At 38.4% G+C, this 15,483-nt stretch overlaps 1 protein-coding gene across 4 annotated transcripts in view; it reads left to right on the forward strand.

Annotated features, from left to right (window-relative positions):
* The window catches only part of oxr1a (oxidation resistance 1a), a 179,839-nt gene that overhangs the window by 131,169 nt on the left and 33,187 nt on the right, over positions 1-15,483 (forward strand). For all 4 annotated transcript variants that reach the window (XM_041245623.1, XM_041245626.1, XM_041245624.1 and 1 more), the window contains 2 exons: positions 7,319-7,426; positions 7,885-7,998. In XM_041245623.1, coding sequence (XP_041101557.1) covers positions 7,319-7,426; positions 7,885-7,998 — 222 coding nt within the window. The remainder of the gene's footprint in view (positions 1-7,318; positions 7,427-7,884; positions 7,999-15,483) is intronic.

Raw genomic sequence — 15,483 nt, forward strand, 5'->3', positions numbered from 1 at the left:
ACCTTAAAGATGCAGAGCTAAGATTATTATATAAGGGATCATTACGTATTCCCCCTGGTTATTATAACTATCTCTACCACAAACAATGGCAATATTATTGATAGTATACCTAGTGTGAATGTCACACTGTTTCCTATAATGAACAGTTACAGACCATATGCATTCATTACAGTAGTCGCACAAAAATACCATTTTGCATTTGTACTAGTAAACACTTCTGTAGAAAACAAATATATAATGTGACATTGCTGTCAAACATTGCGTATTATAACTTCTACCTATACTGTACAGTAGAAACAAATGTAGCCCGTGCAATGTCAACTACAACTTTTGTTCAATCCTAATTAAGCTCACACTGCGTAAAAATGCAGCACAACTTAAATTGTTCACTTAATCAAAATAAAAAAATTTAATAAATATTATATTTCCAGTTAATAATAATAATAATAATAATAATAATAATAATAATAATAATAATAATAATATGAAACATCAATGTTATTTAGCATTCAACCTAAAAAAAAAAAAAGCATCAGAATACTGTTCTGCTCACAGTTAATTCATTGTTGGATTTAATGTACCATTAAGTCTGTTCTGCTACACACAACTGACCTATACTGTTGTTGTCTTCAAATATTCAAAACATTTTTTTGAGACATAACAATATTTACTGCAGGTCGATTACACGTTACACAGTACTGCAAGGAAAATTACTATCTCTGTGTTCTTGCGTCATTAGTAAGCATGCCAAACCAAACGTTAAATTCTTTGCTGGAAAAAAAGTGAAGCATGAGTATCGGTGTACGTTAACGGCGAAAAAAAAATAACCAGTTGTGATTTTTTTTCCTTATATCGGTGCCATACCGGTAGGCTAACGATTAACGGTGTACCCCTATTTACAACCAATCTTGTTCTTATCCTAGTGTTAACTTTATATCCTGTCTAATTAACCTTCAAAGTAGTTATTTTAAGGCATTGTACAAGCATTTAACCTATTGAAATCAGCAAATCTTGTATTGTCAAGTTTTAAATTAACAAGACTATGTTATGTCAAGTTTCCATCCTCGTCAAGCTGAGATTGAATATTGGTTACTTTTGATTGCAGTATGTGTGGTGTGTACCAGTAATGAGAATGCACTGCACAGCCAAAATATGGGAAAAAACATTATTTTGTTGTCTTTCTTGTTGAAGAAGCAAATATAGGAAGTGTACATAATTGCTGGGAATTGTATGAAGCAGGTCATTTTTGTGTTTGCCTTTTTTAAAAAACATATAGGCTTAAACAACTTTCCTGTACACAGGTTTAATTAGTTAACTTAACTTTCCTGGATTTCATTGGTTTTTATATTTAATTTCAATAAATATTTGCTAGTATTTGTAACTGTCAAACTGATATCTGTGGATGTGCATAATACAGGACTGGCATTAAGGCTCTTGGCTTATTTGGTATTTTGAATAGAACAATCTACGGAGAAAACAATGATGGAAACAAACTGATACTCTACCTCAAATCATTCAGTGACAATAAATATTTGTGGAAATAAAAAACAATAAAAGAGTGGAACAGACGTTGGCTAATTGGTTTAATTACAGCCTGTTTAAGTAATAATTTTGTACAATCATGCAGCCTTTCTGACAGGGTGGTTATTGTGTAACAGTTGCAAAACTGAGATACAAGCTAGTGCACAGAGTGACACATAACTGGTTGTTTTAATGTGAAATAATTGCTGAATTTGTCCAGGCAATCACATGTCTTTCATGAGGAACAACATTCTTTTTTGATTCAATAGTTTATATATATATACACACACACACACACAGTGCTTCCTCGCTATAACTCTATAATGTACATATAGTGAAGCAAAAATTTAACCATGCATAAGTACCATGTAATCAATGCTATATTTTTTACAACAACAAAAAAAGTAACATTCCCACTCATGGATCATTTTGATTAGCAGTTTTTAAACTATAAACCCAACTAAACAGTGGTTTGGAGTTCAGTTCGAAGCAACAGACAAGCAAACCAAGTGCGAGAGTGAGAGTTGAGAGTGGGTCGGGAGAGGGGAAGAGGGAACGGGCTCACCCCAGGTTTGGCTGCCAGAGCGAAGCTGAAGTGTCTCGTCTCCCGGAGAAAGTTGCAACTCCTCTCACAGCAAAAAAGTAAATACATCAGGAAAGATAACCACGTAATTGGCCTAGTATTCATTTAGGTATCAAACAAATTATGAATATTCTGTGTTATAAGTGCCAGCGCAGCTTTTCTAAAGTTTAGATACTGTATCAAAAGGGAGAGACAGAAACAGAAGTTAGACTGAGAAGCTGTTTACACATTTGGTTTGTATTTATTTATTGATGTACTTTTATTTATTTGTTACTAACAGCATTACTGTGGACAGTAATAACATTTTTTAAATTAGTTGGGTTTTGTTTTTTTGGTTTTTTTTTTTCCCTCTCAATGATTGTTACTCTGACTTGTTATGGATTTAAAAACTTTTTGGGGGGATTTTGCTTTGACCCCAACTGGTACAAATCAACAAGGTAAAAAAATTGTGTGTATATATACAATGGCGAGAAAAAAGTTTGTGAACCCCAATGATAATTATGGAAATTCCATAGTTTTACCATGATGGCCTACTTGAATCAAAACTTAAATCAAGGTAGGGTTTATATTAACCAGTTCTATGTCTTTTGAAACAAAATGATGTATGAATTAGACAAACAATTCGTTTTTGTTGATCATTAGTCTAGAAAGGGCTACAAAACCATTCCTAAGGATCCGGGGCACCATCAATCCACAATCAGACCAATAGTCTACAAATGGAAAAAGTTCAAGACTACAGTCACTTTACCCAGGAGCGGTCGTCCTACCAAAATCTCTCCAAGAACAATCCGGAAAATAGCCAGGAGGAAATAACTGCTCTCTAAAAAGAACATTTCTGCCAGTCTGAAGTTCGCCAAAGAGCACAGAGGATCCACAAGACTGGAACAATGTTCTCTGGACAGACGAGTCAAAGGTAGAACTTTTTGGTCTCAATGAGAAACGTTATGTTTGGAGAAAATCAAACATTGCGTTCAAGCAGAAGAACCTCATCCCAACCGTCAAGCATGGTGGTGGGAGTGTGATGGTTTGGGGCTGCTTTGCTGCTTCAGGACCTGAATGGCTTGCCATCATTGACACAGCCATGAATTCTGCATTGTATCAGAAGATTCTAGAGGAGAATGTCAGGCCATCCATCCGTTAGCTGAAGCTGAATCGAAAATGGGTCATGCAGCAAGAAGATGATCCTAAACATACAAACAGATCTACAAAAGAAATTCCGTGTTTTAGAATGGCCTAGTCAAAGTCCAGACCTAAACCCCATCAAAATGTTGTGGCAGGACCTGAAGTGAGCTGTCCATACAAGGAAGCATTCAAATGTCACCGAGTTGAAGCAGTTCTGTAAGGAGGAATGGGCCAAAATTCCTTAAAACCGATGTGAGAGACTGACCAACAGTTACAGGAAACGATTAGTTGAAGTCATTGCTGCTCAAGGGGGGTGCCACGGCTGTTCTTGAATCTAAAGGTTCACATACTTTTTCACACATGGATATTGAATTTGAGGATAAATAAATGTTGAAAAAAGTGTCATGTTTTTGTGTCATTTGTTTAATCAGGTTTAATAAGATCCAATAGCATTTTAGGTTTGAAATATGTGAAAATCCTGAGGGGTTCACAAACTTTTTCTCGGCACTGTATGTTTTAATTACTATATGCATAAACTAACGTAATCAGTTGAATATGCGTAATAGTTTTTGAAGCGTAACTAGCAATATCCACAGCAACACTTATACTATTATTGCATTTTTTTTTTTTCACAACTTTTAATCGATGCATCAGTTTTTTTTGGAGAATGATATATCCATAGTGAAAAATTAGGCATTGCCCCAGCTTTAGAGGACACAATGTGAGGGAGTTTGTTAAAAAAAATAAATAAAAATATGGACCATAGTCAGTGTCATGGGGGCACCAGTTGGATCTATTTTTTGTCTTGATGGGGTTTTAACCAATCACATGCCAGAATTTGTAAGGACTGATTCATAATTATTGATATATAATGTATGTGTGTGTGTGTGTGTGTATATATATATATATATATATATATATATATATATATATATATATATATATATATATATATATATATATATATTACACACACACAGTCAGTCAACCCTCTTTATACTGCCATGAAAGGGCTATGGGCAAAAACGGGCTTAAGTGAGGGTGGCGTTATAGTGAGGGGTGAAAACAAAAAAAAAAAAAAAAACATGCACATACACACAACCTTCTAGGTTTGCAATAAATTCAAACATTACATTTTTTTAGTTATACAGTTAGTTACTTTTGAGGAGCAGTTCCTAGTTAAAATAAAATAAACACTCATTTAGTGTCAAATCACCCAAACAACAATTCCATAAAATTAAAAAAAAAAAATTGTACGCTTTTTTTGGACTGCATTTAAAAAAATGGTTACATTTGTTCAGAGAGAATAACTGGCGGTATGCGAGGGTGGCATTATAAAGGGGGGCGGTATATTATTATTATATATAGAAACCAAATGCCCCATCTATTAAATTCCCATCTAATTAAATTCTGCATGCTACAAATATTAGAAGTATTTGTAACTTAAAGACTTAGATTTGTTTATTTCATACTGTGTGTTGTCATTGTGACCTGGAAACCTGCCAACCAGGAACAGGTCTGAGATATTTGATCCCTTCAGAGTAATAGAAAACACAATGGAATGGTGAACAGCTTTGTATTCTCACTATCCTTTGCTTCCCTTCTCCTCAAGCTGAAGCAACTGTACTTTCAATAACAAGTTATTGCATATTTGACCATGCAACATAGGGGTTTTCCAGTGCAGCAATCTCAGCTGTACTTTACTAGGAATAACCCTGATGTCAGCAGTTCACAGGTAGAGCAGTTTAGTAGGTCCTTGCAGAAACAACCTAATAACTGCTTAATGGCTATATTTAATGAAGAAACAAGAGCCGTTGCGGAGAAGATTACCAGTCATTACCTGACAACTTGGGTGAGTAATGGTGCCAGAATAATAGAAGCTCGATACTTGGCACGGTCTTACTGTGTAATACGTAGCCATATGAGGGTTCTCAAACAGAATGCTGCCTATATTTAACATCTGCATTTTCTAGTGCATAGCACCCCCGCATACATACAAGTTTTTCAGGGGGGTTTTGTTCATTTAATGGAATTGTAATGTTCTGAGAAGTGTGTTGTACTGAGGCAGTACCACTAAACCATTCCCTAATGAATGACTAGTGTTACAAGCTGCCATATTCCTTCAAATTTAAGGTGCCCTTGAATTTAAGATGCAGCCCAAATTTACCACCCTCAATTTGAGGAAAAAATAAAACCCCAAATAAATATCCATTTCCAAAGATACAACCTCAGTTATGCTGTTGTATCGTACAAAATTGACACGAAACAGTGTTGTTGTAGATTAACCACAGAGCTTGTTTATTGTGCTGCATACTGTATAATTCTGTCATATACACACCACTCGCTTACGGCATCTCGGCAACAGCACAACACTCCACAACATCATGTAACCCAGTGACCACAACAGCACTGACCGCATCGCGAACACGAAATTCAGAACCTGTTTTTCTCTGTTTGTTTAGCTGTGGAATTGCTTGGCATGTCGAAAGAATACGATGGTCTGATCAGCATTTCCGATCTGTCCAAACTGGTACAGTTTGTTAGAAATTATGAAATTTTAAAAGCCTCTCTTGGTATTCCTCAGGAAGCTAATGACACTTCTTTGTAAATGGTTGCCTGTCTAACATGGATGATTCAAAATCGGGCAGACGTCTTTGTTGTCTTTTCTCAGCAGTAAGTCACGTTGCTGTTTCTGTACTCGGGTAGTCACATCTTTTGTTGGCGATTTTTTAATACACGCATCACTATATTGTACTCAAATTTAAGATGCAGGATATTTTTAAGAAGCAAAAAACTGGTTGAAGAAGTGCTTCTTAAAAACGAAGGGACACGGTACTTCGGAATCAGCAGTTACTGTTTGTGTATAGGGTGCTGTCTAAACTTCAACTCCTGAGAAGCTAAGCCGTTATATGGTGTCCCATGATGATGACTATATAGAGCATAAACCTGCACTTTTCTTTATTAATCCAGACAGGAAAAGTGGCTTTCAAATTCTTATTTGATGTTGGAAGTGCACATTCAATATATTATGGATTTTTTTTTTCATCTTCTAGCAATACAAGAATGTTGGGCCTTTTCATTTTAGTTTTCAGTGTCTATATGGGCTTAATCATGATCTTTTGGTTTATGTAATTCTCTATTTATTTTAAATTTTTTTACAGAAAAACAAGGTTTGGTTTAAGAACAGCTTTTGCAGACAGTGTTTTACAATCAGAATTAAATTAGTTTAATCAATGAAAACCCATGAAAAAAACAAGTGCAGTTTGCATAAATATCATGCACAGATTATTTTTTTTCAAAAAATGTAAATACATAATGCATAAAGTAAAAAGAAAAATGAAAACCCCTTGTTAATAAACTCATTAGTGTGCTCATCAGTACACAGACTACAGCAAACATGGGGAATTGAGGCTTCGAATAGACTTGCAAATGCCAAATTGTTTGATAACTGGTAGTTTTGAAACACCCTGTAGTACAGATGCATGATAATTATTTTAATTAGGTTGTTGCTTGAATGACCATTTAATTAAATAACCACAGGTGTTTTAATCTTTTGTCATGGCTTACAAAATCATGCTAATCATATAACACTAGAATTGCCACTGTAGTCATTTTGACGGGTTTGGATTTAAAATGTAAACAAATCTGCATTTGTGAATGCAACACGGTTGTCCTTTTTTTTCTTTCATTATTCCTTGCTTTTTTTTATATAAACGGACAACCGCATTGCATTGACAGTACCCAGATTGGTTTACGTTAATCCCGCGTCGGTTCTAGTGTTAAGAATATTCATTTGTGTCCAGCTTTTTTTTTTTTTTAAACCTGTTTTGTGTATGAACATTGTTAAAACTGTTTATGTACAATGTGGATTCATGTTTTGTTTTTTCTTCTAATCTTTTTTTTCTACTATATTCATATATTGTGTTTTATTATTGTCTTTGTGCATTTGAATGCATTAAAATGGCAGTTTACTCATTACATCCTTTTACTGTCAGGTTTTAGAAACTTTAGTAAGACAGCGTTCAACTTTGAGATTGTATCCATTGTCAAAGCTAAGGATAGTAAACTGATTTTAGTTTTTTTTGTGTGTAGGTGGAATCGAGGGACTCCTTGAACAACATTGCACTGAAGTTTGACACTACACCCAATGAGCTAGTCCAACTGAACAAACTTTTCTCCAGGGCAGTTGTTGCTGGTCAGGTAAATGTAATATATGAAGTCACAGAAATAATGCTGTTTTGCCTTATAGTTTACCTACCTATTATATCTGCATGTATTGTTGTTATTATTATTATTATTATTATTTATTTTTCCCATTTAATGTAAGTGATTCATTGCGTCTAAGCTTCTAATGCAGTCTACTAGGATACTAAAATTAGATAACAATAATACAAATGCATTTTTGATTGAAAAATAAATGTATCTTAAAGATTTAGATAACAGTTCCTCTTCAAGTTTCAGATTCTATAAACTTAATAGGCTACATCTTGTAGACACAATTACATAAACATAGGATAGATCTGTTTTCATTATAAATAAATTAGAATCTTAACAGATTGTTTGCATTTTTTGTTGCATTTTAAAACATGAAAAACATTGGCTAATGCTACTTATTTGGAGGTAATGAGTCCTTTTTTTTTTTTTTCTTTTTTTTGCAGATTCTTTATGTTCCTGATCCAGAATATATTTCCAGTGTTGAGAGTTCACCATCCCTGAGTCCCATCAGCCCTTTGTCACCAACTTCTTCTGACGCCGAACTAGAAAAAGCTACGGTAAGGGGCCAGTTATAAAATAAGGCTGAAAATCGGCCAGGGTGTCCTCAGCTCGACACTCGCCAGCGACCCCTGTGGTCTGGACAGGCGCCTGCGGACTTGCCTGTAACCTGCCCTGAGTTGCATTGTCCTCCGACGCTGTATATCTGAGGTGGCTACCTGATGGGCTTGCAATGTGTAAAAGAAGCGGTTGGCTGACAGCACACGCTTCGGAAGACAGCGTGTGTTTGTCTTCGCTTCTCCCGAGTCAGCGCAGGGGAGGTAGTGGTGAGCTGAGCCTAAAAATAATTGGCTGTTCCAAATTGGGGAGAAAATGATAAAACAATTGCTGACTACTAAATTAAAAAAAGGCTTTCCATTCAAAATGCAGGAGAATGGATAGGGACACTAAGCAGAAGTTATACAAAGCATATGACTTGCAGCCACTGTTGTGTAAATACTGATCTGATTATTCTTTATGTATGACTCAAAGGAGAAATGTTGGCAAAATATCACCAGCAGGAGACCAGTTCATGTTTAGTCAACTTGGCATTGTATTACCATTTGCCTGTCAGTTACTGGGTATTTTGTTTCTGGACAACCGTAAAATATATGAATTGCTCCCTTGCCCTAGGATTGCATAAAAAATCATGAAAATGTGAAATGGTAAAGGGCCTTTTATACAGAGAAGTAGAGTACAATACAACTTAATGAGTTTCAAGTCATGGTATATAAATAAGGTTATACATTTAATGTTTTGTAAATTGCTGTAATTTGAACATGCAATGAGTAAGTCAAGCAAACCAACACTAATTAAAATAAAAATGAAAGGAAAATGTCAATAGTGAGATTAAATTAAAGCTAAATGTGTGTCCCATAGTTGGCATACACAATTTGAGTTACAATGCTTACACACTCATAGAAAAAACTGTTGAAATTGAAAGTCCAGTTCTTCAGTACTTTTAATTGTTTTGTTATTTATTTAGTCTTTTCATATAGAATTGTTTTGTAATGCATATTTATGAAGATATCATATTTAACATTAATACCTCAATATCCTAGGCAACACCCCACTATGTTGGTAATATACAAACTTTAGTTAATGTTAATGTCTTAATATACGGAATGACGTCTCCATTATGTTAAGGGTGTGTTCACACTGGGTCCATTTTAGAGGGTTTGCTCCAAACTATTATGGCCATTCTCAAATTTGTAAATCAAATACAGTAGTCTCCGTCTCAGAGAACACCCCTCGGATGAAAGCAAAGTGTTCTCTTAGCCGAAGTGTTCTCTAGGATGGAGTTAGTCGCCAGACACAAAATGAATCAGTACATAAATAAATATGTAGTACTTGTCATGGCGCACATGTGTCAACATATGCAATGAACAGAATAAGAGAAAAGCAATAGTATGTTAATAAACTATAATAATAAAGTAACAGACAAACTAATGTTAATAAACAAATTGTCAAACTAAATTAACAAAGCACTGTTACACAAGTTAAAATAATGCATCAGCAGTTCTAGATTAATCATGAATGCATGTACAGGAGCAATATTCAAGACATGCACAACATTATTTAACAGAATGGTGAAGCAACTCACCAGAATGGAGTACACCAGATTGCTCAGTGACTTGTGTCTGCTTCAGATTTTTTTCAAGCGCTCTAACAATTTCCAAATTTTGGAAACAGCTCAGTTATCAGGTGGCAAAACAGCATTGTATAAGTTCTGAATGAATCACTAGCAGTGCCAAATAGGTGTTCTTTTAAGCGAAGCTCCTGTTCCTTTAGGCGGAACATTTACAATGGGGGAAAAATGTGTTTCACCACAAGGATGTTCTCTTCGGTGAAGTGTTCTCTAAGGAGAAGTGTTCTCTTATGAGGTGTTCCTATACGTGGAGACTGCTGTATTTTGGATGCTAAAATTAGATGGAGAAATAACGGTGGCTTATGTCCCTGTGGCTATCAAGAGAAGAACCAGTATACTCCCATCAAATGGTCGAAATAAGTACATAAATATGTCTTAAATGTGTTTATCTTAGCTATCATTGATTGTGCCCACATGCAGCCCGAAAAGTCTATGGGAGTCTAATAAAAGGGGAAAAGATGGTGAAAATTCAAGACAACAATGTAGTGTTCACTATGTAAAGTGTAATTGACTTTTTTTTTAAATTGGGACCCTAAAAACTGAAGTGGAGTTGTTAGGTGTTAATTAATTAAAATGTAATACAACCTATAAACTTGTTAATTACACAAAACAAAACAAATCTTTCCCTTGTTTGCACTTTAACACAGCCATTGAGTACCAATCAGTAAATAATCTGACAGTGTGGTTTTAATATAAAACCTGTCATGATCAAACCAACTAAAACATTTTGATATAAAATACTTTAATTCATATCCTGATTTTCACTTTATCATTTCCATAGAAACACATTAATCTCCCAATGTGGAACACATCTTGTTTATAAATCATCGTTGATGTCATCGATTGATACTCTGCATCAGGGCACATGAAAGAGAGGCAGCTTTTCTTGTTGTGAAATAACAGACATTTAACAGAATTTAATACCCTCTGACAAAAAAAAAAAAAACATGTCCTTACTCTTTATAACTATTGTTTGAAATTCTGTAAGGCAAATTATGAGGTTAATATTTTACAGTTTGATGTATTGCCATTCCTGTACAGAAAATTCCACCATTATTACCAGAGTTCAACTTACAGTTCCTTGAAGACAAAGCCAGCTGTTTGTTAGAATCTGATATTTGTGTTTGCATTGTAATATTTGGCTGCATTTTGGATTTTTTACATAATAGGAAAAGGAGCCATTTATTTTCTGAATGCCTGGTGTTTTCATTGACTTCTCTCTCATACATGAGTGTTGCTGTTTGTTCACCAAGCCCCTCATTAACATGTGCTTGCAGTTCCTGTTGTGCTGTTCTAAATTTAGAAGCTACTGACCAGCAAGACGGAAGAGGCAGCTTTAATATGAAACAACAGAAACCAGTTACAATCGAATCCTTCAATGCATCCTAATATATATTTTTTCACATTTTCTAGCCTTTGTGGAATTTTAGGACTGCAGACTATAATGTGTGTGTGAGATATCATGCACTCATAGAAAATGATGCACTAAAAATAGGACCAGCTGCATGCTATGCAATTAAGAGTTGTATGTAATTATCCAGTATGCAATATATTTATTGATGTCGAAAAGTGTTAATTCCTCTAGAAGAAAATATTTTGACCCAATCGACCCCTCAAGACCATCTCTTTCAATTCAAACACAAAATATCTTGTTTTCAATCACTCGACAACACCCACAGTACAGATATGTTAATGATCAATAAAATGAGAATATGTTTTAAAAAAAAAACATTTTTAAAAGATGTAAAGCTGGTGCATTTGTATGTCAGAGAAACTGGAGAGGAACAGGAAATTAAAACAAGGTAAAGGCAATCATCCAAATAAAGCCGAAGCATCTAACGGATGATGACATAGAACATCTGTACAGCACTGAACCACTATGTTTAAAAAAACCACACGTACACTTGCTGGAAACTAGGTTTTTATCATAATTGACAATTTTGTTTTACGTTGTATACGGTTCTGTAAATACTTGAAAATGAAAACACATGTTACAATATACAAAACAAAAGGAGTATCAAAGCAATGTTCAGGAAAATTGAAAATTGTCTCTAAATCTTGGATTCCTCAAAATAGCCACCCTTTGCCTTAACGGGCTCACAAACACGAGGCATTCGGTTAACAAGTTTCAGCAGGAAATCACCCGACATGTCTTCCCAGCTCTTCTGCAGCAATTCCCAGAGATGTAGGGCACTTGTGGGTAGCTTTGCTTTGACTTCTGTCCAGTTCGTCCCATACAAGTTCTATGGGATTGAGGTCTGGAGACTGGGCAGGCCAGGTCATTAGATTGAGTTGTCCTTCACTTTCCTTCTTCGCCAGATAGTTCTTGCACAACTTTGAGGTGTGTTTCGGGTCATTATCTTGCTGAAGAATGAAGGACTGCCCAACTAGCTGTAATCCTGATGGAATGGCATGCCTCTGAAGTATGCTATGATAGCCATGCTGGTTGAGCTTGCCATGGACTTGGTAAAGATCACCAACTCTGTCACCAGGCAAAGCAACCCTAGACCATTACAGTGCCTACATGCTTGACAGTGGGAACCATACATTATCACGCAAAAATATGTCTCATTGATTTTGAGCTAGTAATGCACTTCTGGCTGCGCTGCTTGTACAACTCGACATTTGGTGGGTGTATAACCCATATTATATAAGACTGGGCATATAACATGATGTGTTGTATATTATATATATATGTGTATAATATATATATATATATATATTATATATATATAGAATCTTATATCTTAGAAACACAACCAGGGTTCTTTGGGTCCCATAAACCAGGGTTCTTTGGCATATATTATGAAATAATTATCGGGATTCGTTCCTCTTTGACACTTCACAAGGGGCGTAGCTAGGAACGGAAATTTGGGTGGGCCCCAAGTTCGGATTGACAGGCAAGTACAGAAGGTCTGTCACAGGAAGTAGTTTACATTACAAACATGATTTAAATCATCTAAAACTCTGAATACATCAAATACTGGAGAACCAAGTAGCATGTCACTCTAGGGTGCGATTCCTCACGCCAGTGCAGCCCTCGGCATCGCACCAGTGAAGCGGGCCCCCCTTCTCGTGGTCCAGTCCAGAGAGGCAAGGAGTCGAGCAAGGAAGAGCCCTATATCTAGCTCTACCTCTCGTTCCTTGCCATCTTCCTACAGTTCCCCCTCACCTTCTCCCCCCCACCCCCAAAGCAGAGGAGGAAGAAAGCCCACCCATCACATTTGGCAGGCAGGGGGCCAGTCGACAAGATTTGGGAAGCGGTTTCCTTGCAGAACTGCTGAGAGAGTTCAGCACTCATCTCCACCGTCACTGCCAGTAGTGTCACCGACTGCTCTGTCTGTACCTTTGCAGACCATGACTGATGAGATAGATGACATGCTCTCAAGAGGAGGTGGATGATCAGCTGGTCTTCTTATCAGATAATGCAGAGTCTGACATGCTGGTGGCACAGCTCTCGCTTTTGGCTGAGCTTACGCTTTTAGTGCAGCGAGCGACTGCAGTGTTACAGGTGCCCTGGCCTGCAGCACAGACTGAAAGGCACTCTTATTTGTGATGAACAGTCGATAGTTACCCCTGCTGCCCCTCCATTCCACCCGGCTTCCTGTAAGAGTTACAGTCCACCTGGGAACATCCTGCCCCGGCTGTGGCGGCTTCCATTTCAATGGATGCACTGTGCAGGGTTTCTGGTGCTGACAAGCTGGGTCTTACCCACTTTCCACCAGTAGAGGCCCCCATTGCTTCACATGTTTAGTCTTCTAACTTGTCCTTGCTTTCCAAGGACGCAGCATGTCCAAACAAGCAATGCAGAGTGACACAGGTCATTTTCAAGAAAGCATATACAGCTAGTGCTTTCTCTGCTAGGCTGGGAAGTTACAGCAGCATCCTTGTAGTTTACACCCGCAAGCCCCAATCTCTGCAGTTAGACAAGTTGCGTTTGATCTCAAGGAAACGGCCTTGCTGGACGCTCCTGTCACCCCAGGCCACATTTTTGGTCTGGCGGTAGATGAAATGCTACAGCAGTTGCAGCATGCAAGGGAGCTCACCAGGGAGTTGGTGTGCTTTCTCCCAAAGTGCCCACCAGACACGCAAGCCTGCAGCACAATGGCACCCTAGACCACAGCTGCAGAAGAAGCCAGCACCACAGGCTGCTGCTTCTTCGGACGGCCCCATCTCGAGACACCGTGCTACCACTTTCCGCAGGGGCAGGCCTGCATTTAAGCGCCCTGTGCCTAGACAACAGACACAGGCTGTGCCTCAGCAGCAGCAGCCTTAGGATATTGCTGCCACAGGCCAGGGCTTTTTTCTCCAGAAGCTACTTCGACTACTGGAAACAGTGCACCACAGACCCCTGGGTGCTCAACACTGTGCAATCTGGTTACTCGCACCATTTACAACATGCCCTTTCTTTCCAGGTCGTGACAATAACAACTGTCACAGACCCACAAACCGCTGCCCAGGTGGCTCAGGAGGTAGCAGCTCTGCCACAAAAGAGGGCTATTTGCATAGTAGACCTTAGCAATGGAGGACTTCTATTCCAGGTATTTTCTGGTGCCAAAACGGGATAGCAGCCTCAGACCGATCATCGATTTCAGGCAGGTGAACCTGTGTCTGAGTCGGAGACGGTTCAAGAAGCTGCCTTTACAACGGCTGTTGCAGTCCATCAGGCTAGGTTACTGGTTCTCCACAGTGGACCTGAAGGATGCCTGTTTCCACATCCCAGTAAAACCAGTGCACCAATTTTGTGTCCTACTGTTCGGTCTCTCTCTAGCCCCACACGTTTTTACGAAATGCAAAGAGACTATACTAGCCCCATTGAGACTCCGAGGCATCAGAGTTCTCAATAATCTGGATAACTGGCTCAACTGTGCCGAGTCTCCAGCAAAGGCACATGCAGCTCGTCGCTAACCATCTACATCTATGGTTGGGCCTGAAGGTAAACCATGCAAAGAGCCAGCTAACACCCACCCCAGTAGTGACCAATCTCTGGGTGTGCCTGGATTCAGGATGCATGTTGACAACTGTTGGATGACAGAGTGCTGAGAGTAACCGCCTGGTTAGAGCTGTTTCAGCTTGGCAGGGCTCTACCAGTAGTGGCTTCTGGGTTTGATGGCAGCAGCATCAAATACCCTCCCAGTGGCTCTTGCATATGCACCTCCTGCAGGTTTGGTTCAACCGCAAGGCTTGTCAACTGGTTTTGAACTGCGGCATCCTGTTGACAGTGTCCCAGTACTGTCTGCAAGCACTCTCTTGGTGGAGACAGCTGGCCCATCTGGGTAGCGTCACCAGGAGAGAGGTTATCGTCACAGACGTGTCCAACATGGGTTGGGGCGGAGTGTGGAATGGCAGGGGCATTCAAGTGGTGTGGCAGCCCCTATGGGAGGGTCGCCACATCAGTATTTTAGACCTGCAGACCGTGTATTGGTCCTTGCAGGAATTTTTGGCGCAGGTTCGGGGGAGACGCGTGCTTGTCCGCATGGATAACATGACTGTGGTGTCCTACATAAACCACCAGGGTGGTTTGTTGTTGTTTGGCCCACGAACTTCTGCTGTGGGCACAAGCTAACCTCCTTTCATTCGGCAGTTCACCTGCAGGGGGTGATTAGCTGGGCTGCGGACCTCCACGTCGGCACCAACTGCCTTGCAAGCTGTCAATCAAATGTGGCTTGCACATGATTCGTTGTTTGAGACGAAGTTCCCTTCCAAGTATTGCATCACAATGACTACTTTGCTTTGACTGGCTAAAGCCTGCAGCATTTAAAAAAAAAAATTGCCTATTTGACCTAAATTTAAACACCCGCCTTTGGATGTTGACGTTTGATTGTTTTATTTTTTTTTTTTTTTATAAATGTACTTA

Source organism: Polyodon spathula, chromosome 3 (genome assembly GCF_017654505.1).
Source record: "Polyodon spathula isolate WHYD16114869_AA chromosome 3, ASM1765450v1, whole genome shotgun sequence".
NCBI lineage: Eukaryota > Metazoa > Chordata > Actinopteri > Acipenseriformes > Polyodontidae > Polyodon > Polyodon spathula.